Source organism: Delphinapterus leucas, chromosome 4 (genome assembly GCF_059928025.1).
Source record: "Delphinapterus leucas isolate spDelLeu-1000000601 "Yukka" chromosome 4, BTC_Dleu_Yukka2, whole genome shotgun sequence".
Classification (NCBI taxonomy): domain Eukaryota; kingdom Metazoa; phylum Chordata; class Mammalia; order Artiodactyla; family Monodontidae; genus Delphinapterus; species Delphinapterus leucas.
The window spans coordinates 106358093-106385176 of record NC_143132.1 but is presented as its reverse complement, the minus strand read 5'-3'; the positions used below and the strand labels follow the sequence as shown (position 1 = coordinate 106385176).

Sequence of the window (27084 nt, the reverse complement as noted above, 5' to 3'; positions counted from 1 at the left end):
CCAGGGGACACTCGGGACACCCTCAATTTTGGCGGAGGGTGTCCCCTATCCCAAGAGTCCGAGAGGGAAGGGAAGGGAAGGGCAGGTCCTGTCCCGGGTCTTTACGGTCTGTACCTACCCGCAAACAGACAGAGCCTTCGGGCTTAGTAGGCAGTATTTCTTCCGGGAGAGGGGACGGGAGGAGGAGGGAGAGAGGGAGGGGCTCCTCGGTATCCGGAGGATGGCTAAGACCCGGGTTTTCCTAAACACGATCCTAGCTTCTACCATTCCCTAAATTTAACGAACGAAAAATCTGTTTGGGCCAAAGCGCTAAATTGAAGTGGGAGGCGGGGGACCCGCTCTCCCCGGCACCGCTACCGGGCTTCGCGGCTCTTATCTTACTCCCAAACCGCCACCGACTCCGGGGAGGGTCGGCGACCTGGAACCAAGTGTCTGTCTTGCCACAATTAACCCAGGTGGATTTCGCATCGCGTGATCACGCTTTCTTCCTCCCCAAAATGTTTCCCAAATGAACATCAAGGGCGAAAGTGCAGCAGAATGAAGAACCAGAGTCCGTCTTGGGGAAGGGGGTTATTCTATGTTATTCTACATGTTATCTGTTCCTTTATTGATTTGGTGTAAAATCAATCCGGTTTCTGTGCTGGGTGGATAAAATAGGGCGGGCGGGGGGCATTTTCTCTCTGGGCTTCCGAGAGCCACAGAGCCACCATTCTTACGGTCCGGTCCCTTGATTGCCGCACATAGGAGAAGAGGCAAGCGCTTTTACAAGTTGGTATAGTCGAGAGAGAGAGAGAGACAGAGAGAGACAGAGAGAGAGAGACAGAGAGACAGAGAGAGACAGAGAGAGAAAGAGAGAGAGAGAGAGAGAGAGATTGATTCATCAAAAAGGAAGAAAGAAAGACTATCCCGGATAGTTTAATAGTAACAGGAACAAAGATGACGCGAACCCCATCAAATGAAACGATACTATTTTGATTCAATTGACCGCAAAGTGTCTTCAATTAATAACTTGGCACTTATTTAAAAGGTTTAACAGAGGTGAGACCGAAACATTTTGTACCGACAACACGTCATGAAATAACAGAATCTTCTTTTGTTTAAAATAACTTAATACACTAGAAAAAATATGGCAAATATAAATAATTTTGTTTTCATGGAGAACAAATAGTTACAAAGCTCAACCGCATACCAAAGTTCAGCTAAAAGAGCTTTTCCTCGTTCTTGTATAAGGGATTAAAAAAAAACCCAAAAACTAAGGAGCCTTTTTTTAGAGAATTGGGATACAGATTGCTTAGTCCAGGGTATCCCAGTTTAAATAGCTACATGAATTGAGACAAACAAAAATATTACTTGAATATACACCCTTGTGAGATAAAATGCAAATGTTGAAAGTCAACTATCAGTTCACACGTTATAGCCAAAATAAACTTTGTTCGTGTTTATCAACATATTTTACACAAACTTAGTGCCTGTATCTATCTGGGTGTTGTTTAAAGTGAGTGTGATGGGACAGAGAGGGGGGAATAAAGCACGGTCCTCAAATAGGACTTTAGGAAATCTGCAAGAGGGAATACAAGAAAAGGGGGAGGAGAGGGGACTTAACACTGAGCGCCCACTATGTATCAGGCACCACGTGAGGCGCTGTACCTTCACCGTTCCATTTCTCTTTTCTTTTTCCTTTTCTCACATTTTCTACCTGCCTCTGTTGTCTTGGGACAATCAGAGTGTAACTTTTTTGCCCTTCAGACTTTTTTCTTTTGTCCCCCAGGATTAAAGACGGGACAAAAATAAATATAGATAGAAATATATATATATATATCAATTTCCAGATGCTTTGGGTATTGTTTTTATACTGAAAATGAAAATGGAGTTAAGTGCATGTGAGTAAAGCGGGGGAGGGGGGAGACACCATCAATGGAATACAAGTAACATGCAAACCGGAATTTACTGTCAGCAGTCTGGACAGTTCTGCCATAATAATTTTCTCAGAGAAATCATCGTCTGTGGTATCATTTTTGTATTAATATTTTTTCTCTCCTCGTTTTTATACTGTCTTCCCTCTTCTTGCTCTTCCATACTGGTGGTTTTTAACTCAAAGCACCTGATTCAACGTAAAAGGAGGCCCGCCTCTCTTATCAAATTTCTTGTATTAAAGTGAACTTCGCAGAAAAAGGTCAGTTTCAAAACCTGTGAACTTCCCAGCTGCGTACATTTTTTTCATCTTAATTCTTTAAATAAGTATACCTCTTCCTTCTGTTTTGCCTTCTTAGCCCATTTTAAAAAACATACACTTTAAGTTGGTAACTCCCCCCCCCACCGCCGCCCCAATTCTCTCGAGATTCGTCCAGGTTCTTTTTCCATATTATTTAATGTACAAAATACTTTAAATTTTTTTTCTTTTTTGTTCCTTGGTTCTCTCTCCGATTTCAGCTTCTGACGAATAGCATAAGTTCCCTTTCTCTATTTATCTCTGGTTTGTCTTTTCTACTTTTTTTCCCCTCATTTTTTATTAACAGGATTTTTATTTCTACGCAAGAGTCCATCGTCGCAGTTTTGCCGTGAGCCACACACTCCGCTGTCCCAGCACTCCCTTGTCCAGTCTCTCTCCAGACCTCCCAAACCCAGCCCTACAAAGCCAAATTCTAGGCCCTTGGGTAGGTGAATGGTCAGGAGCCACGGAGCTGGTGCCCCTCTTGGGATCCCAGGTCACTCCCTCCGAGTCCGGGATGCGGAATGGGGCAAGGGGCGATCTGCGGGTGGAAAGAGGCTCGGCTCCCGAGGTCCGGAGCAGGTAACGGAGAAGCAGCGGGGCTCGGAGGGCGTGCAGGCTGCGCGCCGCGCTGCAGGCGCGACGTTGGCGCTGGCGTTGGCGTCACAGACCCAGGGCGGCCGCGTGCTTTTTGGCTTTCAGTCTGAGATCCGCGATGCTGGAGTTCTTGCTGGTAGTCTTGGCGGCAGCTGCGGCGGCCACGACGGAGGCGGCAGAAGCTGAGTCCGCGGCCAGCGTGGCGAGCGGCAGTCCGAAGGGAGGCGCGGGGAACATCATGTAGGGCGCGTGCGCGGCCAGGTGCGGGTGCAGGTGGTGGTGCGCGTGCGCCACGGCGCTGTCCAGCTGCAGCTGCGCCTGAACCTGAAAGGACAAGGGCGTCACGTTGCAATGACTATCCTAGGGTGACAACAGAATAGAAACAGAGCATTAACGGCGTCCAGCTTAGCTCGGGTAAGGCTGGGGCAGGGGACGGGAAAGGGGCATTTGGCTGACCTTATCAGTCTGTTACTGAATCTGGGGCGCCACAGGGATATTCCAGTGACCCTGAGTCTCTGCAACTAGCTCAGTGTGGCCTATCCCCTTGAGTCCCAGGGACTCCCGTCTGCAGGAATTGTGGCCGCCCCCTCGGGAGCTGGGTCCGTCAGAAGGCGACATTACTATTGTGCTAATACATCACCCTCCTGAAAATAACAATGTATATTGGACAGACGACGGGATGAGGGTCATTACCCTCCTCTTTTGATGCTGTCGTACACCTTTTACCCTGCTACTAAAACACTGAAGTACCATTAAGCAAATTACAAAACTTTTAAAATGTCACCTAGGGAAGTTGTTGCATCTTCATCACAACTGGCACAATTGTTAGTACTTCTAACATTTACTGCTGTTAAAATTACCTTGGGATCTTGTTAAAAAGTGGATTCTGATTCAGAAGGTCTAGTGTAGGGCCAGAGATTCTGCATTTCTAACAATCTCCCAGCTGATGCTGATGCTGCAGACTAGGAGATCACCTTCTGAGTAGTAAGGGTCTCCTTTTAAGATTCCCCTCTCTCTCCAGTCATTCTCTCTTGCTTCAGAAGCCTAGCATCAGGATACCAGAATCCAGTGGTGCCAGGAGAGCTAAGATCTGCCTAATACTAACCCTCAATACACAGGTGCAGCCAGGTGTCTCCCCCGACCAGGACACTGGCATCTCAGAGTTAATTCATGACTTCACAGTCCTACGGAGCAGGGGCCTGGCCATGGGGAAGGTCAGGCACTGGTTGGGAAAGGATTGCACCCTTAGTCTTGGAGAATGGGGAGTTCAGAGCCCTGGGATTTCCCAGGATTAAATCATTGCTGCAGGCTGTACTTTAAAAATATAGTCTTAAAGGTTTCTGTATGGCTAAGAAATGGATTGCAGCCGCAAGGTGTCCCTGGGAAGACCAGTGCTTCCCTCTCTACTAGATATGAAGCTTTGCAGCTTTAAAAAATCAAGTCTGAGCTGGGAGTGTATTTATTTATTTGTTTGTTTGTTTGTTTATCTTCGGTCAGAGACATTTAATGTGAATAAGAGATAGAAAACACCTAGAAAAATATTTAGGGAGTTGCCTTAGAAACACCTTAGGACTAACCTCTGTACTGGATCTGACAAAATCTTAATCAGAAGGCTTTTCCTTCCTCTCCCCAAGTGCAATATTTAGTGCATTTTTAAAGGACCCGTTGCTGCCCTCAGGCCTCTGTGGGTTTCCCATGAGGACAGAAAGGACTAGGCATGTAGGCCCCTGACACTGTATAGGTTTTTAAAGGGGAGTAGGCCCACTATATCATCTGAAAATTGATCCTCTACCTGTATAGGCACCTATATGGGGGCTTAGAGACAGGGGATGTTCAACAATTCAAGCAAATATCCAGGTCTTTTCACAGTTAAAAACAGGTTGAAACTGGGCTGTACTTGCCTGCTGAAATGGCATCCTTAAAGCACCTACGTTGACGTACGGTGCTACTCTACAAGCTTCAAATTGGCTGGCAGCCCCTATGAGGACGCCTGCAAAAAATGGGGGAACAAAACACAATAAAGTGAGATTAACATGTCCAGCATTGTTTTCCAAGGTTCCAAATGGAACCAAGATAGAACTACTTCCTTTGGAATTGTACATTTATCTTCCTAAACTGCTGCTAAAACGAAAAGCAATGTAATTTACTCCCAAACTTTAGGACTGTCCTTAACTGCCTTCGGAGCAGATTTTTAAATAAGGACCATAGTTATCTTTGACAAGGTTCTTTTCTGTCTTCATAATAACAACATCGCCTAATACTCTTTTTACTTAGAGCATCAAATGTTCTTTGTCTGAGAAGCATACCTTTATGCAGTTGATTTTCCTGTTTTCTACATTTAGCTCTTCGATTTTGAAACCAAACCTACAAAGTGGAGGAAAAAATAAAACCTAGATGTTATGACTCAGAGTAATGTTATAGGCAAGGATTGGGAGATATAGCAAGCAATCTTTGAATTATATACAAGAATCTTAATTTCCAAAGTTAAAAACATAAATAAATGACATAAATAGAAAGATTTCATATACTTTTGCGAGATAAGTTGTTTCTTGATAAATTACTGTAGTCCCGGTTTCATGTTTCCACAGTTAGAATCCCCAAGGCCTAAAACTCGCCCTGATACCTGATACTAAAGTGATAATGGGTTTAGATGTTTGCCCAGTAAGACCTGAGAAGAAAATGCTCATTAACAGCCTGTAATATTAATTAGTTTCATCTTCAAGAAAAACCAAACACCAAAGCAAATAGTGACTCTGTTTTTTGTTTTTTTTTTCCTGGGGGTGGGGGGGATAAGAGTGGGGGAAGAGGTAATTAGTGTCATAAAAGCCTCACTACAAAGAAGTTTAGAATTTCTCTGTTCCTCTGTGCAGCAGAGTGTAACATGGTAGCAGAATAATTGTGCCATTATCATGATAATCTAATTTGCTTCTATAGAAAAAGCCACTGAGTACAGTTAGGGTAGTAGAGAAGTGTCCAGAAGATAGATCAAAATTTAAATAAAGTATGAAAAAATAAATACCAGCAATGAAGTTCACTTATTATGAGAAAAAAAGAAGAACATTCTGTGAAATGGGAGTGGGGTATGAATCAAGTAACTGCTGGATACTATCTTCTCCCAGATATTACCTTCTTGGATAAACTTGCCAGCTTTTAGAGGCAGTATGGCAGATTTTAAGAAATTCAAATAAAGCTTGCTTTTACACTCCAATAATATAGCATTATGTTCCAATAACACAGCATATTGACTGATTCATAAATTAATGTTAAAAAACATGAAAGTAAAATATTGCTTCAGAGCTTTCTTCTTGTTTTTGAAAGCAAGTGTCACAGTCAATGGAAATCTTCAAAAATTCCCCTGCCATTTAGTGTAGTAGAAGGGTAGATTTCATGCCAGGGTGGCATCCTTTGTGTACCTCACATGGCCTGAGGCTTTTGCCTCTTTTTTCCCCTAGAAGAGTTGGAGCTGATACACTAATGCTCACAACTGTAATAATTATCATCATGTCTTTAAGGGGTTGCTAAGCCTCTAGAGATCTCAGTGCACAGAGCAAAGTAGGAGAGGCTTAAAAAGGAAGGCTCTGCTGTTGATGCTGTGATGACCAAGGCAGCCTATTATTACTTTTCCCCTTTAAAGTGACTGCTCTGTTTTTGTCCTGATCCTATTACAAGATGTGGGGAAGCCCCATAAGAATTGCATAGTTCGCTGCAGATGGTGGTCTCTAGCCCAGAGACCTAGGGAGTATCTGTTACAGTGATACTTTGTAACAGCTGCAGATGTTCAGGCCTAAAACTGCTCCATGTGTTCAAACAAATAATGACTATCATTTTCTCCTATTTTATTATTTGAGTGGAAATACAACCTGAAACATTTAAATTCGTTTTCCATAAAACTAAAAGGATATGTATGCATGTATGTATGTAATTTTTTCCCCCTTAAGCGCTCCTGAAGCCTACTTTTCCCATTACATTCACCGCCACAACCGGTAAAGAAAATCTGCTCCAATGCTAACTCCATTTAGTGTGGCACTTGCTGGGGTCAGATTTTGGAAATGTCAATATTAAGATATGTGGATTGTTTTAAAATCAAGTTTCTGTAGGTTCAGGTTCACTTCCCTGGTTAAGTGAGAGAACAAAGAGTGACCAAACGCATTTATTTCTCTGCTATTTCACACACAGTTTGAGATCGACCGCTAACGGCAGACTGTAAATTTGTGCACTTAACAGTTGCTAATTTTCTTTATAGTCTGTACATCTATAAACCTAATTGGCATATCCGCTTGGCAAACCTAGATCCTAGAGCAGACCCTCAAGGAAACCCAACTCCGCCAAACAAAATATTCGTTGTAACTTTTAAGGCATCCAGAAGATAAAACGTTTTCTGTGGGATTTTTTTAAGGCTTATAAAAGTAGGCCCATTAGGATTAAACCACATTAAAGGCATCGAGAGGCGAGGGTCGGGGGGTGTGGTTTATAGAAACTCTGGGAGCAAGCCCAGCACAGCTTTCTTCTGCTGGGAACATATGTTGGGATGGGGCGGGGCGGTGGGGGGAGCACCGGAAGGCTTTAAGACCAAGATCTACTTTGGAAAATAAGACCTTTAGCAGAGACGTCGCTTCCCTTCTCACCTCACTCCAGACATTTGGACCCACACCCTCGTCATGTGTACCCCAGGCGACTCTCCAACCCCAGGCATGCCCCTCTGCTCCCCGCGACCTCCTCACAGGCGGGTACCTGCACTCGGGCCTCGGAGAGCCCCAGCCGTTGGCTCAGTTCTTCACGCATAAAGGCGTCCGGGTAGTGAGTCTCGTCAAAAAGCCTCTCCAGCTCGTTGAGTTGTTCCAGGGTGAAATTGGTCCGACTTCGCCTCTGCTTGATTTTGGTCTGGCCTTCGTCCTCCATCCCTTTCGCATCCTCTTTGCGATCCTTCGGCTCCGGGGACACTGGAGGGGGCACCACGAACAGGACCGCACACATACGTCCACGCGCACACACAGCAACACACACACACACAGACAAAAACAACACAGCAAATGCCATTACCAGATCTGTCTCCAGAAGGATGGAGGATCCTGCCCCCTCCCGGAGTTCCTGTCCAGTTCCTCACCCGGCTGCGAGGAAGAGGATCCTGGAGACGCGAAAAGATCAACTCTGGGCGGCTGCCCGCGGGCAAGGTGGGCATTCACCCACGCATCCCTTTTGCAACTGTGGCCTCAGCTCACCTCCTCACTATTCAGCCCACAGTCCCCTGCCCTCCCCCGAGAACACCAAATCAATTCCACTAACCCTCTCTTGCATTCACTCTCTCCCACTCGCGCACAAAAATCAAAAGAGCCGCACCGGGCGGGTCACAGAACGAGATGCCGGCAGGAGAGCACAGCGAGGCCACGGACTGGCCTCTTACACCGGCCATTCCCAGAGTGCTGGGCCGTTGTCAGGCCAGCAGTGGCCGCCGCCGGCTCTCTTGTCTCTCTCAAACTTGCTGGTCTAATTTGGGAACAATTGGGCTGAAGGGTCACAGCCGGAGGACAAGACCCCGGGGCCGCATGGCGGGAGCCACTTTCCCGGGCGCTCTCTGCGGACCCAGGGCTTGGACCAAATCCCGCGGACGGCCCACGGACAGTCAGGCAGTCCCTGTCCCCCCTGCCGAATCCCAGTCGCCTGAGCAGAGGCGCCCACGCCATGTTGGCGGCCTGGAGGGCTCGCTGCCCACACCCGGCCGGAAGGCCAGAGGTGGAAAACCAGCTTCGGGGAGCCAGCGAAACAGACCGTTGTCTCTTTCGCTCCTTTCTCCCTCCCCATTGGAAAGGCAGACGCGACCCTGAACGCTTAAACCCACAGAGATCAACAGGTTCAAGCGGAACATTCGGGATCCTCGGTTTCTATTGGTTGCTCAAAGCCTTTTCATGCATCCAGCAGCTCGGATGTTTAATAAAATATGCATTTTTCTGCTCTAGGTTTGCACACATCCGTTGCCACTTTCCTGTCCTTCCTTCTCCTCCCTTTAAAAACAGGAGCTCCACGAGTGTGAGCATACAGGGACACTAGAGGGATGTGGATATATATATATATATATATATATATATATTTAGGCCAAGGGACCGTGATCAGAGGAGCCAGGATCAACATAAGCTGCCCTCTGGAACCTTCAACCTCTGCGCCTGAGTTGGAGACTTGGGTTTTTAAGGTGCAAAAGCTGAGTTTGGATAATCGAGGCTGTTTGCAGTTCTTCCCAGCCCAGAATCCCGATCAGCATGGGTGTTAAAAATCATTTCCAGAAGAGCCGGCCTGCAGACAAATTAATATTTGCCCTGAGCTTGGAAATCAACAATCCCAGGACTTCGTTTGCCCACGGTTCAGACCCTAACTTTGTGGGGGGTGCCTGCTGGTGTACCCAGGGCCTCGAGCTGGGGACTCAGGCCCCGGAGGGTGCACTGGACCACCTGACAGTTATGCTACCACTTTCCAAATTTAGGAGTACTTGGTACCCCGTCTGGGAGAAGAACCTCTAGAACTCAGCCCAGCTTGGCATTCTAGTTACCGTGATCTTAAGTGTTTCCCGCATATCTACTTCTCAAAGTTTGTGTCGTGGACGTTTGTCCTTCCTTAGGGAAGAAGTGGATACATTATAGCACAAACTGAAGCCAAGTTAATAGGAAAATATTTCCACAGATATTGCAATGAAATTTAAATATAAAAACACGTCTTTCAGATTCTGCCTTTGGCTTTGTTTATTTCATGCCATCCACAGTGGAAGCCTCTCAAACTTTTGGGGCTTCAAAGAGAAAGATGTCCACATTTACAGTTGATTAACAGACTTAATATAATCCCTACTTTGCTCCCAAATTTCCACTTATTGGCCTAAACAAGAACAGACTGTTATAAACGACTTAATTGCTTGCTTAAATATGTGATTCTAAGCATGCCACATATTTCCTTAATTGGAAAAATATGGCAGCACACCAGTTACTGCAGGCACCAAGTGCCAAATTAATTTTATTGTTGAACTCCTTTGAATTGGTACAGGACGCTCCACCATTTAGAAAAAGGCTTTTCCTAACACTTTCCTGGCACCAAAGGATTATCCCACCACAAAATCAGAGTACTGGATGATGCGACGCAGTAAAATTTCGAAAAACAAACAAACAAACAAAAAAGAAGCCTAACGCATCCCCCGAAAGAAACAGGTCACAGCCTGAACCTTAGCCTGCCTTGGTCTCATTCTACCTTCACAGCTCAAAGAAAATGGGAAGTTTGGGGCCCTAAATTCCAGGCAGCCAGGGTCTTCGCGGAGTTAGCGGCGGCACGAAATCCGGGGCAACTCCAGGGTGAAATCCCAATCAATCTCTCTGTCTCTGTATCTCTGTCCCCTTTCTCTCTTTTTCTTTTTTTTCTCGGGCCTAGGAAAGGGGCTCCCGCAAACTCGGCGCTAGATGCTAACTGTAATCCCGCCGCCTGGCCCAGCTAGTGCCAGCACCCCCTTTCGCAGCCCGGCCCAGCGAACTTCCCCATCCGCCTGCGGGCCGTCTGGGCTGCGGGCCCATCCTCCCGTTGGTGAAAATGCGTTTCGGTGGAATGGGAGTAGCGGGAGCATCTGAGAAGGGCGCGCGCAAACCCCACACGCGCCCCCCCTCCCCGCACACACATTCGGACCCCACCCACGACCGTGCACACCATCGGACTCCCACCCCTCCATCCTCACTCCAGCTTCCAAAGCTGGGGTCCAAGAGCCCTCTCCGCGTCCCGCCCCCCTCCCCGCTGGGCCTTGGTGTCCTCTCCCGCCCGAAAGGAGTCAGGAAGGCGGGAAGGGGAACCGCGGCCGGGGGTCAGGCCGTTACCCTCGGTGAGCCGCGGGCTGCCCGGCTCCCTGCTTCTCTCGGCGGCGCCCATGTCCAGCTCCCGGACGGGAGAGAGCGCTCCTCCAGCTCCTCCGCCCGCTCCTCCTCCTCCTGCACCTCCTCCGCCTCCGCCTCCGCCTCCTCCGCCGCCGCCGCCTCCGCCGGCCGCCCGGACTGCGGGACTGCTGCGGTCGTCACGGCCCGGCTCCGCGCAGCCGGTCGGTTCCTTGGCCCCGCGCAGCGGTCCGCTCTCCAGCACCTCCCGGTACGTGATAGCCTCCTTCTTCTCCTTCACTTTCTGGTCAAAAGACTTCGAGACGAACGCCGTAAGTTCTTCCATCGCCGCCAATGCCCGTCAGCCCCGCGCTCAACGTCTCCCAGCCGAGCCCAGCTCTTTTTTTCCTTCTTCTTTTTTTACTGCTCCAGCCCCCCCAATAATAACACATCAATGGGACAGGGGTGGGGGAGGAGTGGGAGGAGGAGGAAGAAGAAGAAAATGAAGAGAAGAAACAAGAAAGAGGAGAAGTAGAAGGAGAAAAAGAAGTAAGAAGAGGAGGAGGTGAAGGAGGAGGAGGAAGAAGAGGAAGAGGGAAGGGGCGGGGGCCGCGGGAGGGAAATGGGAACTGATGCTTCCCTGCCGGAGCGCGCTTGTTCAATGTTAAGATCTTTGACAATTCTTCCCGCGGAGAGTTCAGATCTGATAGCAACGCAGCGCTTGAAGTCTCACTATTTATACTTCGCAAAGGCGGCCCCTTGTTCTGAGTAAATTACCTCCCCTTCGCAACTCGGAGGGAGACCCTTCCCGGGAAGCACCCGCGCCACTACCTGGGGGTGGGGGAGTGGGGGTTGGGAGGCGGGGGTGATAGGGAGAGAGAGAGGGAGGGAGGGAGGGAGGGGAGGAGGAGGGAGAGAGAGAGAGGGAGAGAGAGAGAGAGAGAAAGAGAGAGAGAGAGAGAGAGAGGGAGAGAGAGAGAGAGAGAGAGAGAGAGAGAGAGAGAGAGAGAGAGAGAGAGAGAGAGAGAGAGAGAGAGAGAAAGAGAGAGAGAGAGAGAGAGAGAGAGAGAGAGAGAGAGAGAGAGAGAGAGAGAGAGAGAGAGAGATTGAGATTGATTAAGGCTGGAGTACAGGGGCTGGAGTGTGAGTGAGGACAGCGAAGGGGGACCAGAGGGAGTGGGAAGAAGAGGCAGACAGTCCAGGTTTTCAGATACCTCGGCCGCCTGCGCTCTTGGCCATTAATTCAGGATGACAAGAATCCATAATTAATTTAATTAGGCGTGGATTTTGCGTTGGTGTCACGGCTTACTTAAACACTAGGGAGCTGGACTTATTCCGCCGGGGCGTGGTCAAGAGGAAACTGACAAGTGCGCGACTCCTGGAGTCAATAGGGTATCCCGACTTGGCATCCGACCCTATGTCCTCGCCGGGCGTCAGGGTGCAGCGCAACTGCTCGGCCCCGCATTGCTGCCCGGCAACCCTGCCCTGCATCAGGCGCCCGGGACCCCAGTTCTGTATCCTGACCCGGTATCCCGATCCTACATCTCTACTACCCCGACCCGAAACCTTGTATCCTGGCATCCTGGCTTCACAACCCTGCCGAGTCAGGGTCCTTTCCAGTTTCTCAGGCGAGCGCAGCTCCTTTCAGGGGCTTCCGGGCCCGCGGACAGAGCTGAGCCTGGGTCTTCACCAAGCTCCCTGCCCCGGGGAGTTTGTGATTCACCCCATTATTCGCGTCCTGGAGACCGAGCCGACTCCTCTACGGACAAACCCTGCTCGAAGTGGCTGGTTTGTTTAACACATTTCCCGAGCAGCTGTTCCCTGACAGATTCCATTTTAAAGTGTTTCCTTAGCGCTTGGTCAAGGACAGTTTGACTTCGTTCCGTCTTTGAGGTCTCAGGACCCTCACTCTTCTCCCTTACTCTTTGCACCCGGACCCCTCCCACAATGAACTACAGAAACTCTTCTTTAGCATCCGGGAAATATTCTAATTGATCTCCTAATTTTGAAAAGAAAATGATTATCCCTCTTTGAGTTTGAAAAAAAAATCGATGTTAAGTTTGTGGCCCATCTAATTTATGTACCGTGGATTATTAAAAAAAAAACAAAAAAAACCTCGCCGGGAGAAAAGCACCCCCCCCAAGCTACGATTTAAAATATATTCCTGGACTATTTACATCGAAACTGTTATATGGAAGGACACATCTATATTCCCGCGTCATTTGTCCGTATTGTGCAGGACAAAGCTTGCTGTGAGAATTGTGGCCGTATATATACCCCTCACATAAGAATATTTACATATGAAAAAATATTTACATATGGAAAGTTATATTTACCTGAGTGTGTAAACAAATATACCTCTTCAAGTGTGGCTTTGGGGACATTTTTGAGTAGTCTGAATATTAATGCAGTCTTTCTGATGTTAAAGGTAACTTGTTCGTTTTCTTGGATCTTATACTCTTTGTAAAAATAAAAGCAATTATAGAACTTTGATTCCCATATCTTCCACCCATTGGTTAAGGCATTAACACAAAGTTAACAGATAATTTGAGAAGTTCCATCAAAGCAACTGAAACGTGTAAAAAGAGAACACAATTACAACTTAATACATTAATGTTTCTAGAATGTATGTAAATAGAAGCTATACGTAACTTTATGTCATACCACACTACTCAGATTAAAATATTCAGTTAGTGAACTTAATGAAGATGGAAATCACACTCTTTAGAATTGTTACTTTGCCTTTTTTCTCTTGAATTCTAAAGGTTTTTCTTCTTAAAACATTTATTTCATTTATTGCTACTTTTAGGAAAAACAATTAAGATCTTTAAGTTTCCAGTATCAATAGCTTTTAGGTATCAGTAAATTACACGACTGTTTGCTTTTTATTACACTACAAGAGACTCAAAGTACTCACTTTTCAAAGTTATATGAATTTAGAAACATGATTTTACAGTTAGTCTTGGGTTACTATTTGTGACCACTTTACTCCTGATATTATTAGAGGGGAATAACCATAAAACTTTAATCCTTTATGAAAATCCGTTTTTAAGGTTATTTAGCAGAATGACAAATAATGGGATCAGCTAAATGGATGTGGTGCTCAAATAGCTCTCAAACTGAGGTGTTAAATGTGTATTCACAAACAGCTCCAAAAACAGCCACTATTAAAAGTATGGTAAGGGATCAGGAGGCTCACCAGCTACTTTTTTTGCCCTTTCAAGCACATGACTTTTAAGTCTGAACTCAAAATCCATCTTCTAAGCTTGAGGGAAAGATGAACACTTTAAAGTTAATTAGGGAAGGCTTGGATACAATAGTTGTATAATTCACACGAAATAGATTTTCCCATAGATTTTTCTGGCTTGTTGCTCTTAGTATATTTACAAATAGTGGCGTTCCTATGAGATGGAGCTAAGAGAGATCTGTAGTGTCTAACCACGGATTCCTACTGGCCTAAGGGAAGTTTAGTTTAAAAAACCCCCACCAAACCCAGGTTTTGAAATCATATACTAATAAATGCTCACCAAGTTCTAATGATGTTTCTTTAAATAGCAAATATTTTCCGAGGACAAGACATTTCAAAATGCATTTCTGGTAAAAACAAACAAACGAACAAAAAAATTGAGAGTAAAGTTCAGTTGACAGCCTGCAGACAGATATACAGTTTCCAATAAAATTCAGGACCCCAAAGGTTCATTTCCACCGCCCACTCCCCCACCGGCTCTTGAATTATTTAAAATAAACATGTAGTGCTGTAGTCAAGCTTTAAAATGGTTCCTCAAAACAGGTTAGTTAAGGTACAGTCACTTATGAAAAATAAAATTGTGGAGGTGATTTTCTCCATCTCAAATGTCTGTGGAAAACTGTAGCTTGGGTATACAGCAGTTGTGAACGAGTTGGTTCTCACAGTCGACCCAAACCAAGGCCAACAATTTACCTCCTTATCGATGCTTACTTATAGTAAATAAGAAAAAAATGATGTTCATGCAAGGACATAAAGTCGTATGAGTTACAGAAAATGCTGAATTGCTTTCATTTGTATTGGTTTAAATAACAACAACAAAAACCCCTACACATTTAATTTATTTTCCAGAAGAAACCTCCTTTCCCTGCCTCGGGCAGTTTTCTCCCATTCCGCAACCAACCAGTTACTTTAACGTGAGAAAAAAATTTGCGCCCAACCTGTGCCTTCACCTTCAGGGCAGAAGAAACGCCGACTTTTAATGCATTTTTGCAAATAAATCATTACAATTTAATCACACACGACTCTGACGCTATACAGACACACTCCCATAATTTATTATTGTTGGGCCAGTTTCCTCCTCTCCCAGCGTGAGATAATCGATTTTGCTACGTGTGGTTGTCTATATAACTTCCTATAATGCAGATTGGTTTACTGATTATCTGTGACGATAACGACGGTTACTAAGGCAATAATACTTTTCAGTCCCCACCTTTATTGCTTTTTGGTAACAAGGAACTCAAATAATCAACCAAGCAAAACCAACACCAAACAAAAAATTGGCGGCGTGACAATCTACTCCCTCGGCACTCCTAACGCCTGGCAGCCTCCATCGATGCACTCGAAAGCTCGGCTGACGCTGCCTGGCGGTGAAACCAGGAAGGCGGTGAGCTTAAACTGAAATAAGTTCTGTGGACGCCGGCGGCGCCCAGATTTGAAGAAACGTTTCCAGATCTGCGGCGCTCGTAAGTCTACGGGAGGTGTAAGCCCGAAGGCCGGAATCCAGGTGATGCCCGCCTGCGGGGCCTGAGAGGCGGTGCCTGCAGCCGAGGGTTTCCGAGGCCCTACTCCGGCTTGAGGCGGCGCGGGCCTGGCGCAGTCTGTGTACGGGAGGCAGCAGCAGCGGCAGCTGCGGGGGGTGGTGGGTGGTGGGGGTGCTGGCCCGGTGGCGTGCCGAGCGGCGCAGTGCGCAGGCGCCTCGCACCTGGAGGAGTCTGACCTTTGAGGACCAAGCTGGGGCCTTAGGGGGGGTGGCAGCTATCGGGTGGTGCGTGGTCGCAGGCCTCAGGCTAGGCCCTGAGTCTCGAGGTGGTGAGGGAGAGTTAGCCACCTGTTCTCCGCCTCCGTTCCTCAACACCTCTCGCACCCCTACCCACACCGCCAGTCCCTGATCCTTGATAGCTGCTTTTGGGTTTCTGGGTTCTTCTTGTAAGGGGTGACCGGTGCTTCGTCACTAGCTATAGGTAGGGTGGAGCGTGAGGCAGGTTGCAACCTGGCGTACTCTGTCCAACCCACTCCGTTGTCTCTACTTTTAAGTCCGCCTCCCCTTCCAACTCCGCCCTCCCTCCCCCGCCCCTCCCCCACCGCCACTTCCTCCTCCCCCTCCCTCACACTCGCGCGCTGAGAGGAGAGAGAGTGCTGGGTGAAATACACTTTCCTTCCTTAACAAATAAATATACTCGCCTTAAACGCTCATCTGTTTTCTTGACTTCAGGGCTTGTGGCCTTGTGGTCATAGCCCAAGAGCATATGGCTACCCTTAAACTGTTTCCTTTGGTGAGAGGTTATAATGCACTGTTATACATGTTGCCTGCTCTTGATTTTAGGTCATCCTTAATTTCTCTTTTAGAGGTTGTATATCTTTAAATGCACAGTGGAGGCCAATTTTTTTTTCTTTTTTGCATTTTCAGAATTAGCAGTAACTTATTTGTATTTCAACTAACTAGGTACTAGGTAGTTAAATAAATGAAAATGTCTCGTGTTGTCACAAAAAAGTATTCAAGTTGTCATCTTTGGACTTAACCATAAAAGCTCTAAGTGAAGGAGGTACACAGAGTTTTCAGGTTTAAGGATTGGAGCAGATATGACAGGTGCAACCCTGTGAGGAAACTGGGTATCCTTTGAGAGCCCCTTTAGCCCTAGGGTCTATAAATATTCACTTTATTTGCAGACACAGGAGATTTCCTGCTAAGTGATAGCACTTTATTACTGTATGTTCTTCAATAAGAGGGCTAAAAATGTTTGAAACTGAAAAAGATAAAGGCAGCTGGCACCTGTTCATTGGCCTTACCAACTTGACTAGTCTCAGCAGAGTTGTGTTATGAGTTGGAATACTTGTGTAATAAGATTGTTGTATTAGATGTATAGGTATATTTTCTGCCTTCATTTTCACACCAGTGGGAGGAAATTCGTATGACTGATAATGTTTTTTTAAAAAAGATGCTAGTCTGCATATTTTTAGTTGTGCTGGGAGGAGTGTTTTGATAATTCTGTATCTCTTGAGTTTTGCTTTATTTTGCTCATTAAGCTAGAATTTTACCTTAGTTCTTTTATTGCCTTGGGTGGTTCTCTGCTTGTTTGTGGATTTCTTCCTATGCTAAACGGTGTTAACCCCGTTTTTACTTTTCTCTACCTCTTTGAGGTGGAATTCCCATTGAAATGACTGTTCCTCCCCCCTCCCCTTTGGTCATGTGTCCAAGATCAAAAAGATGATAGTTTGATACACTGTGAATGAGTAGTGGTGAAATAATTATAAACTGTCATGTCCTTTAGGAATCTTTGTTCTCTCTTAACTGCCTGCTTTCTGAAAAAGATAACTGCTTATTCTACCTTTATTGATTACCAGACAAAGGAACTACTTGTGTATGCTTTTAAGCTCTCTTTTGACTGAACACATTTTGGCTCTACATCTTCAATCGGTCACCTAAACTTTACAGTAAGATGTTTTTGTAAATTGATGTCCTACTGTAGTCATTATGTCATGGCTTCAGTTCTATAATGGGAGTAGTTGGATATGGTTTGAAACCATGAGACTACAGCCAGGAAGTAATAGAGGCTAGAGTGAGAACAGAAAACTGAGAGCCTTAGGAGATGTGTCCTTGTGTTGCCTTTTCTGCTTACACATAGATTGAAAAATTGTTAAGTTCTGGGATTCCTAAAAATCTGTGCTCAATTCATCATTTCTCTTATCGGAAAGAGCTATTAATGGGTCTTTCCATGTGTTATACCTTACCAATGGAGTTAAATATAAACAGTTCTTCCTTACTAGGAGTGTGTGATATAAATTGACCACCATGACTTGAATGAGCAAATATATTCAATTATATGCTAGAGACATTATGGAAATCCAGAGGTAAGTATGAATCTAGGGAATTCAGTACTGTCATGGATAGAGAAGACAGTTTTTGGATCTACCTCTGATTTGTTCTTAGTGTTCACGTTCTTTTCTGAATAAATATTTGAAGTTAACTATAATAAAGAAATGCAGTGGCTTTTTGCTTTCTCTTATTGAGATTAATTATACTTCAGCATGATTTTTTGAAATGTAAATGTGTTACTTGAAAAAATATTTATAGATTTATGACAGTGATTTTTTAACTTTTTTCACCCAGTTGCTTTAAGGAAGGATTTTATATCTTCCATTAACTTTTATGAGTTAATGTAACCATTCTTCTAATATGGATGAATTATGTTATTTGAAATTAAAACATAGAAAAAATTTACACCCATCTCTCAATCTCTTTTTTGGTCACCAACAAGGTACATAATTAGATGTATGTCCTTTTCTTTTTTTCCTACTTCTTTATGCCTTCTATAGGGACTTAATAAGCTGGACAAAAGTGGAGAATGGAAATGACTGTGGGTACCTTAGAGTAGTGGGTCTCACAGTTTTTAATTTTAGGATCACTTTAGATTCTTAAAAGTTATTGAGAACCCTATGAACTTTAAAAAAAAATTATTTATTTGTTTATTTACTTTGGCTGCACCAGGTCTTAGTTGTGGCATGCGGGATCTTTAGTTGCGGCATGCATGCGAGCGAGATCTAGTTTTCTGAACAGGGATCCAACCTGGGCCCCCTGCATTGGGAGTGGGGAGTCTTATCCACTGGACCACCAGGGAAGTCCTGAGGACCCTACAAACTTTTATCTACATGGGCTATATCTAGAAATATTGCCTTACTAGTAATTAAGCCAGAAAAATTCGAAATATTTATTAATCTACTTAAAAATAACAATAATAAATCCATTACTTGGTAACATAACATATTTGATATGAAAAATAGCTATATTTTCCAAAACAAAACAAACTTAGTGAGAAAAGTGGCATTATTTTTCATTTTTGCAAATCTCTACTATCTGGCTTAATAGAAGACAGTTGGATTCTTATATCTGCTTCTGCATTCAGTCTATTGTGATGAGTTTTTTGAATGAAGTATATGAAGAAAATCTGGATTCACACAGATATGGTGTTGGAAAAAGTAGTATTTTAATAGCCTTTTCAGATAATTACTTCTTTAATACTACTCCAGAACTTGACAAGTAGTTTCTTAAAGGTTGGTTGCAATGTTTTATTTGAAACTATATCAATGACCTTTTCATGCTTACATTAAAATCTATTGGTCTGGGCTTCCCTGGTGGTGCAGTGGTTGAGAGTTCACCTGCCAATGCAGGGGACATGGGTTCATGCCCCGATCCCGGAAGATCCCACATGCCGCGGAGCGGCTGGGCCTGTGAGCCATGGCCGCTAAGCCTGCACGTCCGTCCGGAGCCTGTGCTCCGCAAAGGGAGAGGCCACAACAGTGAGAGGCCCGCGTACCGCAAAAAAAAAAAAAAAAAAAAACAAAAAATTCTATTGGTCTTTATGGCACTGTGAATGGATTTTTTACTCATATATGATTCTGTGACATCATGCATTGGTCTGTTGGAAAATACTGGTTCACTGAGTTATGCATATCTTCCAGATATTGACACCCTTCATTATATAATATTTAAAAAATTCCCATATGTTAATATCACCATTGATATCATCAGAGGAATCTTTAAGTGCTGAGAAGCTGTCAATCTCATGGTGACAAATACATGTTATCCAACATTTTGATTTTTGCTTGAGAGCTCAAATTTTATCATTGGCAACAAATTGACACTCCTTGAAGTGAAAGACTCCCTTAATTCATTTTTGAGAAAATGTCTGTCAAATACCAAGTCTGAATAATCATAGTCAGTTCTTTAAAATAAATAGTGTTTCAGGATAAAAGCAGCTAGTTCACCTTGTAATTCAGCTGCACAAATACTTTTCTCAAGGTAACCATTGTTCTTCAGAATGTAGCAGCAGTTATGTGTATTTCCTAATTCATCACACAGAATATTAAGATGTGTTCTCAAGGGTTGAAATTTAATAAAATTAATGACTTTTACTGCTTTATCAAGGACATTCCTAAGTGAAACTGCCTTTTTTTTTTTTTTAATAAACTGTGTGTTGCAGTGAAGAATTCAATGACTGCTAGTACCATTTGGCCCCATTGCCTTGATTCCCATTAAAGCACCAGCAATTTTGCCTACCATTGCTTCTACGTTATCAGTGCAAAAGTCAAAACAGTGAAAAAGGTAAATCATGTTTTAGTATTATAATAAAAATAGTTTTGACTTGTTGGATCCTCTGAGGTCTTAGGGACCCCCGGGGTCTAGAGAACCACTTTGAGAACTGCTGTTAAACTGGAATGTAAGCTCCTTGAGGGCAAGGATTTTTCTCTCTTGTTCATTTATGTATCCCTTGTACCTGGGCTTGCTGTCATCCTGGAACTTTTTAACCTATCTCAAGTGTTAGACCACTTGTTTTCTGAATCTGGGTCATCTTTGTTCACTCTCTCCTTTTGGTAGAGCACATCCTTCAGTACCTTCCTAAAAAAGGGTGAGTGTGAGGTGTAATTTTGAGCCTTTGCATATCAGAAAATGTTCTAATATGGATGAATTATGTTATTTGAAATTAAAACATAGAAAAAATTATATTATTTTGATCTCGTATTAGATCTATGATTGGGCTGAATATAGATTGTAGTTTGAAAATAATTTTCACTTAGAATTTTGAAGGCAAGCCACCATGGTTTGCTGTGTTGCTGCTGAGAAGTCCTGTGCCTTTTATTGTGATTCCCCATTTTTTATCTTTAGAAGTTTAGGATCTGCTTTGTATTCCTCATTTCTAAAGTTTTATGAGGTATGTCTGGTATAAGTCTTTAAATTCATTGTCCCAGGGATTTAGGGCAATTCATATCTTTCAATTCTGGAAATTTTTAAAATTATTCTTTGGATGTTTTTCTTTATCTCTTTTCTATGCTTTGCTTCTTTCTGGAATGCATATCAATTGGATATTGGACTTCCTGGATTGATCCTCTTTTACCTTCTGTTTTTTATCTTTTTATTTTTTTACTTTTCATGAGTGCTTTGATAGTATCTTCTAAGCCTATTGAATTTCTTAGAAATTATCATTTGTTTAAATTTTAAGCTTTCTCTCCTGTTTATGGATGTTCCTCCTATTCTTGTTTGCTGGATCATCTTCTCATATATTTCTGAGGATATTAACTGATTTTTAAAAGAATTTCTGGCATGTTCCTGGTTTACTATGAGTTGCTTTTTTTTTTTTTTTTCTGTTTGGCTTCTGTCTCTCATGATGAAGTCTTTCATCACATGATTGATTTTCCTTTGTTGTATAATTACTAAAAAGTTAGCAAAAAAGTTTGTAGAAAGAAAGTTTACTGTGGGGAATTCCCTGGTGGTCCAGTGGTTAGGACTTCTTGCGCTCACTGCCAGGTGCCTGGGTTCAATCCCTAGTCGGGGAACTAAGATCCCACAAGCTGCATGGCGCGGCCAAAAAAAAAGAAAAAGTTTACTGTGTTCAAGGTTTGGGCTTGGTTATAATACTTGCATAATACTTGTATATCTTCTCCCAGGTACTGTTTAGTTTTTGGAGAAAAGAATCCTCTATCTGAATTCTTGGATCCAAGCACACACAAGGCTACAGTATTTACTGTTAGATTGTAGACTTTCACTTAATCCCTTTAACTTTTAGTTGAGCATCTCTCTGCCCTTTTTTACTGTGCCCCTGGACCTGGTGCTTCACTGTTTCATCATTTTTCCAAAATAAACCACCTCTTCTGCTGGGATTGGGGAATAGTAGTCACTTATCTGGGTTGGATGGCAGAGGGGACCTGGGAGATTACTTTTTTTTACAGGCTTTCAACCAATTCCCTTGTTTTTTAGTTCTGTGCCTCATTGTGCCTGCTGTGGTATCTGATGTCTCGAATTCCTGATCCTTTCTGATTTTTGCTATGTGAATTGGCTTTTCTCCTGTTGGAATTCTCTGCAGTTGCTTGATGTTCAGCTTTCTTAGCTCTAAATCCTGCATCTGTTTTTCATTTGCTAAAAATTTGTTGACATATCTTGTCTACTGTTCGTGTTGTTTTCTCCTCTGGTCTCTTTATCCTTGTGCATTTATGCTTTTTTATCTTTTACTCTAATTTTAGTATTTGTTAAACCAGATAATAAATAAAAACTCATCTTAATTTATATGGTTATTTGTGGGTAAAGAAAATTCTTAACTGTTTAAAGGTGAAACCAAGAAAGGAAGAAAGAGACAGGAAATGAGAACAGTTAGATGATCACTATTACTCAATTATGTACAAATTTCTTAATGAAAATACAGACACACAGAGATATGTGGTTACATATGGTATATAATAGATATATGGATATAAATATGTAAATGGATATTATATACACACATTTAAATATATATATGTATATATGTACATATATACTATATGTATATGTAGGATTTCCTAATCATAGTATTTTGAAAGCTGGAAAGGATCATGGTGATCTTATATGCAGTACAGTTTTGTTTTCAATGAGGAAACTGGCTTAGATATGCTAGTGATTTACTGAATATTTCAAAACCAAGTTTTCCCATTGTTTTGTTGAACTGTGAAATGTTAGAAATGTGAACAACTTTGAGGTTCAGAACTATATTTAAAGTCTAATTCTGGCTCCAGGTAAATAGCTTTAAGTCTTGAATTGAGTTATAATAGTGATTTTTCAACTTGTATTGCATTAGAGTTAGGGAAGGGATGGCTCACCTGGTTCTGAAAGCAAAGTTGTAATGTAATGTATTGCTTTCTTTAGAGTAATGATATTTAACTTAATTTGAGTAAATATTAAAGGAAAGTGTGAGATTTTTGTTTATCTGATCCATGAACTATTTATCCTATTATATAAGATGAATCTTGCTTTTATGTGACATTGAAAGGTAGCTAATACTTATTTTAGTAAAAAAATAAAATTGCGTATGAGAATCTAACTTAAAAGTAAGACAAGTAAGCTTCTTATAAGCTAAGTTACTGCCTAAATATAAAAACCTTATATTCTATTTCTGTAATTTTTTTCTTTTGTACACTAAATATACAAATATACCATAGCCATATAGAATATAATTAAAAAAGAGAAAATTTACCCAGTTTCCTCACTTAAATATCAGTTGTCTTCATTTTTGCTCTTACTTATTTATACATAGTTTCTTAAATTTAGTCTCTGTACATGCAGTTTTAAATAATGCTATAATGAATATCTTCATGAATATATCTTTTAAGAAAAACTTTCCAGATATATTCCTAGAAATAGGATTGCTTTGTCAGAAAAGTAGCAACATTTTTATGACTCTTTATTTAAATTGCTTAATTGCTTTCTGGAAGGATTATATCACCACTTTATATAGATATTAGTAGTGTAAAGAGTTGACTTCATTTTTGGTACTTTAGTTAAAAATACTGCATCACCTTTGGTACATTATTTAACATTTCCTCCCTCAAATTTTACAAGTGACGTGGTGAGGGTGTATTGATTCAGTTTTTTTTTTCTAAAAAAAATTATTTATTTATTTATGGCTGTGTTGGGTCTTTGTTTCTGTGCGAGGGCTTTCTCTAGTTGCGGCAGGCGGGGGCCACCCTTCATCGTGGTGCGCGGGCCTCTCACTATCGCGGCCTCTCTTGTTGCAGAGCACAGGCTCCAGACGCGCAGGCTCAGTAATTGTGGCTCACGGGCCCAGTTGCTCCACGGCATGTGGGATCCTCCCAGACCAGGGCCCGAACCCGTGTCCCCTGCATTGGCAGGCAGACTCTAAACCACTGCGCCACCAGGGAAGCCCCAGTTTGGTTTTTTAAAAAATTTATTTAACTTTTATTTATTTATCTTTGGCTGCGTTGGGTCTTCGTTGCTGTGCGTGGGCTTTCTATCGTTGCAGCAAGTGAGGGCTACTCTTTGTTGCGGTGCGCAGGCTTCTCATTGCGGTGGCTTCTGTTGTGGAGCATGGGCTCTAGGTGCGCAGACTTCAGTAGTTATGGCATGTGGGCTCAGTAGTTGTGGCTCACGGGCTCTAGAGCGCAGGCTTAGTAGTTTTGGTGCACGGGCTTAGTTGCTCTGTCGCATGAGGGATCTTTCCAGACCAGGGCTCAAACCCGTGTCCCCTGCATTGGCAGGCAGATTCTTAACCACTGCACCACCAGGGAAGTCCCAGTTTGTACATTGTTGATGGTTAATGAGGTCTTTTTTTTAAAAAATATATTTATTTATTTGGTTGCGCCGGTCTTAGTTGTGGGAGGCAGGCTCCTTTGTTGTGGCAGGAGAACTCCTTAGTTGCGGCTCACGGGCTCCTTAGTTGTGGCTCGCTGGCTCCTTAGTTGTGGCATGCTGATTCTTAGTTGTGGCATTCTAATTCTTAGTTGCAGCATGCATGTGGGATCTAGTTCCTGGACCACGGGTTGAACGTGGGCCCCCTGAATTGGTAGCGTGGAGTCTTAACCACTGTGCCACCAGCGAAGTCCTCCAGTGAGGTCTTATCCATTTAAAATTTTAGAATTTTCAGTTAGAAAAATGTAACTCTAAAAGATAGTAAAATATCTTTTATCTTTGGGGAAATATGAGAATATAGGTAGTTGATCCCTAAACCAAATATCATATAATTAACAATAAATGCAACTTAAATTATGAGGAAATTGTTATAATGAACTGTCCTCAGGGCTGACTCTTTCTGGGAGACATTTGAAAAAATTTAGGACAAGTTTACATTGTTCATAAATTGTAAAAACAGTTAAATGATAGAGCTAAAAGACTGTACTAGAGCTGTTTCTCTTGTCTTGTTAAGAAGACTTGTACATTTAAAATTTTACTTTAAGTAAGACATTTAAATTTTTTTTTTTTTTGCGGTACGTGGTCCTCTCACTGTTGTGGCCTCTCCCGTTGCGGAACACAGGCTCCGGACGTGCAGGCTCAGTGGCCATGGCTCACAGGCCCAGCCGTTCCGTGGCATGTGGGATCTTCCCGGACCGGGGCACGAACCCGTGTCCCCTGTATCGGCAGGTGGACTCTCAACCACTGCGCCACTAGGGATGCCCTTAAATTTTTACATAGTTAAAAAAATTACTGTATTGAATTTCATCCATTGTGCCATTATGTTAGAAATAATTTTCTTTGAATTTAAACCTGTAGAAATGGGACGCCGGTCGTCTGATACTGAAGAAGAAAGCAGAAGCAAGAGAAAAAAGAAACACCGTAGACGGTCTTCTTCAAGTAGTTCTTCAGATAGTAGAACATATAGCCGAAAGAAAGGTGGAAGGAAATCAAGGTCAAAGTCAAGATCTTGGTCCAGAGATCTTCAGCCTCGCTCACATTCTTATGATAGAAGGTGATTTTCATAATTTTACTTACGTAGTAGTGAGAGTAACATTCTTTAGAGTTCGTATGTTTCTGTGCTTTTAATTTTTCTGGGTAAAACACTTTTCTTTTTGTAGTTATATATTTATGAGTCTCAATCCCCAAAGGGTTTTGTTTTGTTTTGTTTTCCCCCAGGCCCAGCGCATGAGTCTTCATCCTTTGTGTATTCTTTGTAGACGGGAAGATACAAACTGGTATAGTTCTCATACCATATTAGTATCTGATAATATTTGGGAGGCAAGTAATATTTGATTATATTTTATTTCAGACGCAGGCATCGATCGAGCAGTAGCTCTTCTTATGGCTCTAGAAGAAAACGAAGTCGAAGTCGTTCAAGGGGTCGAGGGAAATCCTATAGAGTTCAGAGGTCTAGGTCAAAAAGCAGAACAAGAAGGTATGCCATATCAGATATTTATTGCTTTGTAACACACTATCCCCAAATTTAGTGACTTAAAGCAATAATCATTTTGTTTTTCATAATTTACAGTTTTGACTGAGCTTAGCTAGCAGTTCTTCTGCTAGTCTCATCTGGGGTCGCTTATGTGGTTCTAGTTATCTGATAGCTTGACTGAAACTGGATGGTCCAATGTGGTGTCATACAGTATCTGGCATTTGGTGCTGGCTATTGGCTGTTGGCTAGGGGGGGTTCCTTAGTTTCCCTGTGGCTTCTCATCCTCCAGTAGGAATGGCTGGGCTTTTTCACATGATAGAGGAAGTATTTCAAGAAGAACAGAAGTTGCAAAATCTCTTAAGGTCTAGCCTCAGAAATAACCCAGTGTGTTATGGAGTGAATGTTTGTGTCCCCCCTAAATTCATATGTTGAAGTCCCAAGCCCCAGTGAAATTGTATTTGGAGATAGTGTCTTTATGGAGCTAATTAAAGTTAAATAAGGTCAAAAGGGTGAGGTCCTAATCCAATAAGGCTAGTGGCCTTATAAGAAGAGAGAGAGAGATCTTTCTCTCTCTTTGAGCACGCACTCAGAGGAAAGGCCATGTGAGGACACATTGAAAAAGTTGCCATCTATAAACCAGGAAGAGAGCTCTTATCAGGAACCAGTCAGCTGGCATATTGATCTTTGACTTTACAACCTCTGTGAGAAATATGTTTCTGTTGTTTAAGCTGCCCAGTCTATGGTATTTTGTTATAGGAGCCTGAGCAGACGTGATGTCACTCCACCTGCATTTTCTGGCTGTGCTCAAGGTCGAATAATACAGAGCATAGCCTATCTGGAGAGAGTTGTATGTTTTGGATAATGCTAGAAAATATGGTTGAATCGGATGGAGACCATGGTATGGAGGGACTTGATAGAAGCAAGTATTCAGAAGTTATTGAAGGTTTTTGAGAAGAAGAGTGCTAGGATAAAAACAGCATTTTAGGAAGATCAGTTTCTTTTCTCTGTTTAGTTTTTCATTCTATTAGGCTCTAGTTGTGGGGGTATATTAGCAGCCTGATTTTATTATCTGGGCATAAAATTCTATAAATCTCTCTGAATCTGAAGTTGGATAATAGCAGTAAGTCCAAATGTTTAACTTTTCTGGCCTTGTATTATTTGGCCTCAGCCTCTTCTCCTTTGTACACACACAACATACACACAAGCCATTTTGTGTTACATGCCTTTTGTTTTCCATCTATGTCTCTGAGTTGCTAGCTTTGTTTCTTTGAGCATGCTCTTTCTTCCAGTTTCTTACATTATGTCTACTTTGAGAAGTTTTCCTACCCTTTAGTGTTCAGTTCTATTTAATCTCTAATTTTCTTCTTCCTTAAATCCTTTTTTGATTTTTACCTTTTCACTCCCAAGTCAAATTTAATCCATCCTTTCTCTGACCCACCATCACATTTGATTTCTGATTTGTAGCAGTTACATTGTGAATATTATGTTTTTGTTCTTCTCATATACTGTAAACTCTTGCAGGGCAATCTCTTGGTACCTAACATAATGCCTTGCTTG

At 42.9% G+C, this 27084-nt stretch overlaps 2 protein-coding genes across 5 annotated transcripts in view; one reads left to right on the top strand and one right to left on the bottom strand.

Moving 5' to 3' along the window:
* Window positions 1-634: 634 nt before the first annotated feature.
* On the bottom strand, window positions 635-11241 carry SHOX2 (SHOX homeobox 2). The gene is given in 6 exon segments (XM_089910048.1): window positions 635-3166; window positions 4708-4796; window positions 5113-5170; window positions 7538-7746; window positions 9947-10030; window positions 10642-11241. Coding segments are annotated over 6 exon segments (1074 nt in total). The 5' UTR covers window positions 10982-11241; the 3' UTR covers window positions 635-2872.
* Window positions 11242-15235: 3994 nt separating this feature from the next.
* The window catches only part of RSRC1 (arginine and serine rich coiled-coil 1), a 466849-nt gene continuing 455000 nt past the window's right edge, over window positions 15236-27084 (top strand). For 3 of the 4 annotated variants that reach the window (XR_016392917.1, XM_089910045.1, XM_089910043.1), the window contains exons 1-3: window positions 15236-15345; window positions 24912-25107; window positions 25405-25530. Coding sequence is in view for 3 of the 4 variants with exons in the window: in XM_089910045.1 (XP_089766171.1) it covers window positions 24914-25107; window positions 25405-25530 (320 nt within the window). In the remaining variant the exon portion in view is untranslated. Of the gene's footprint in view, window positions 15387-24911; window positions 25108-25404; window positions 25531-27084 lie in introns of all 4 variants that reach the window. The other variant, XM_089910044.1, reaches the window with a different exon arrangement.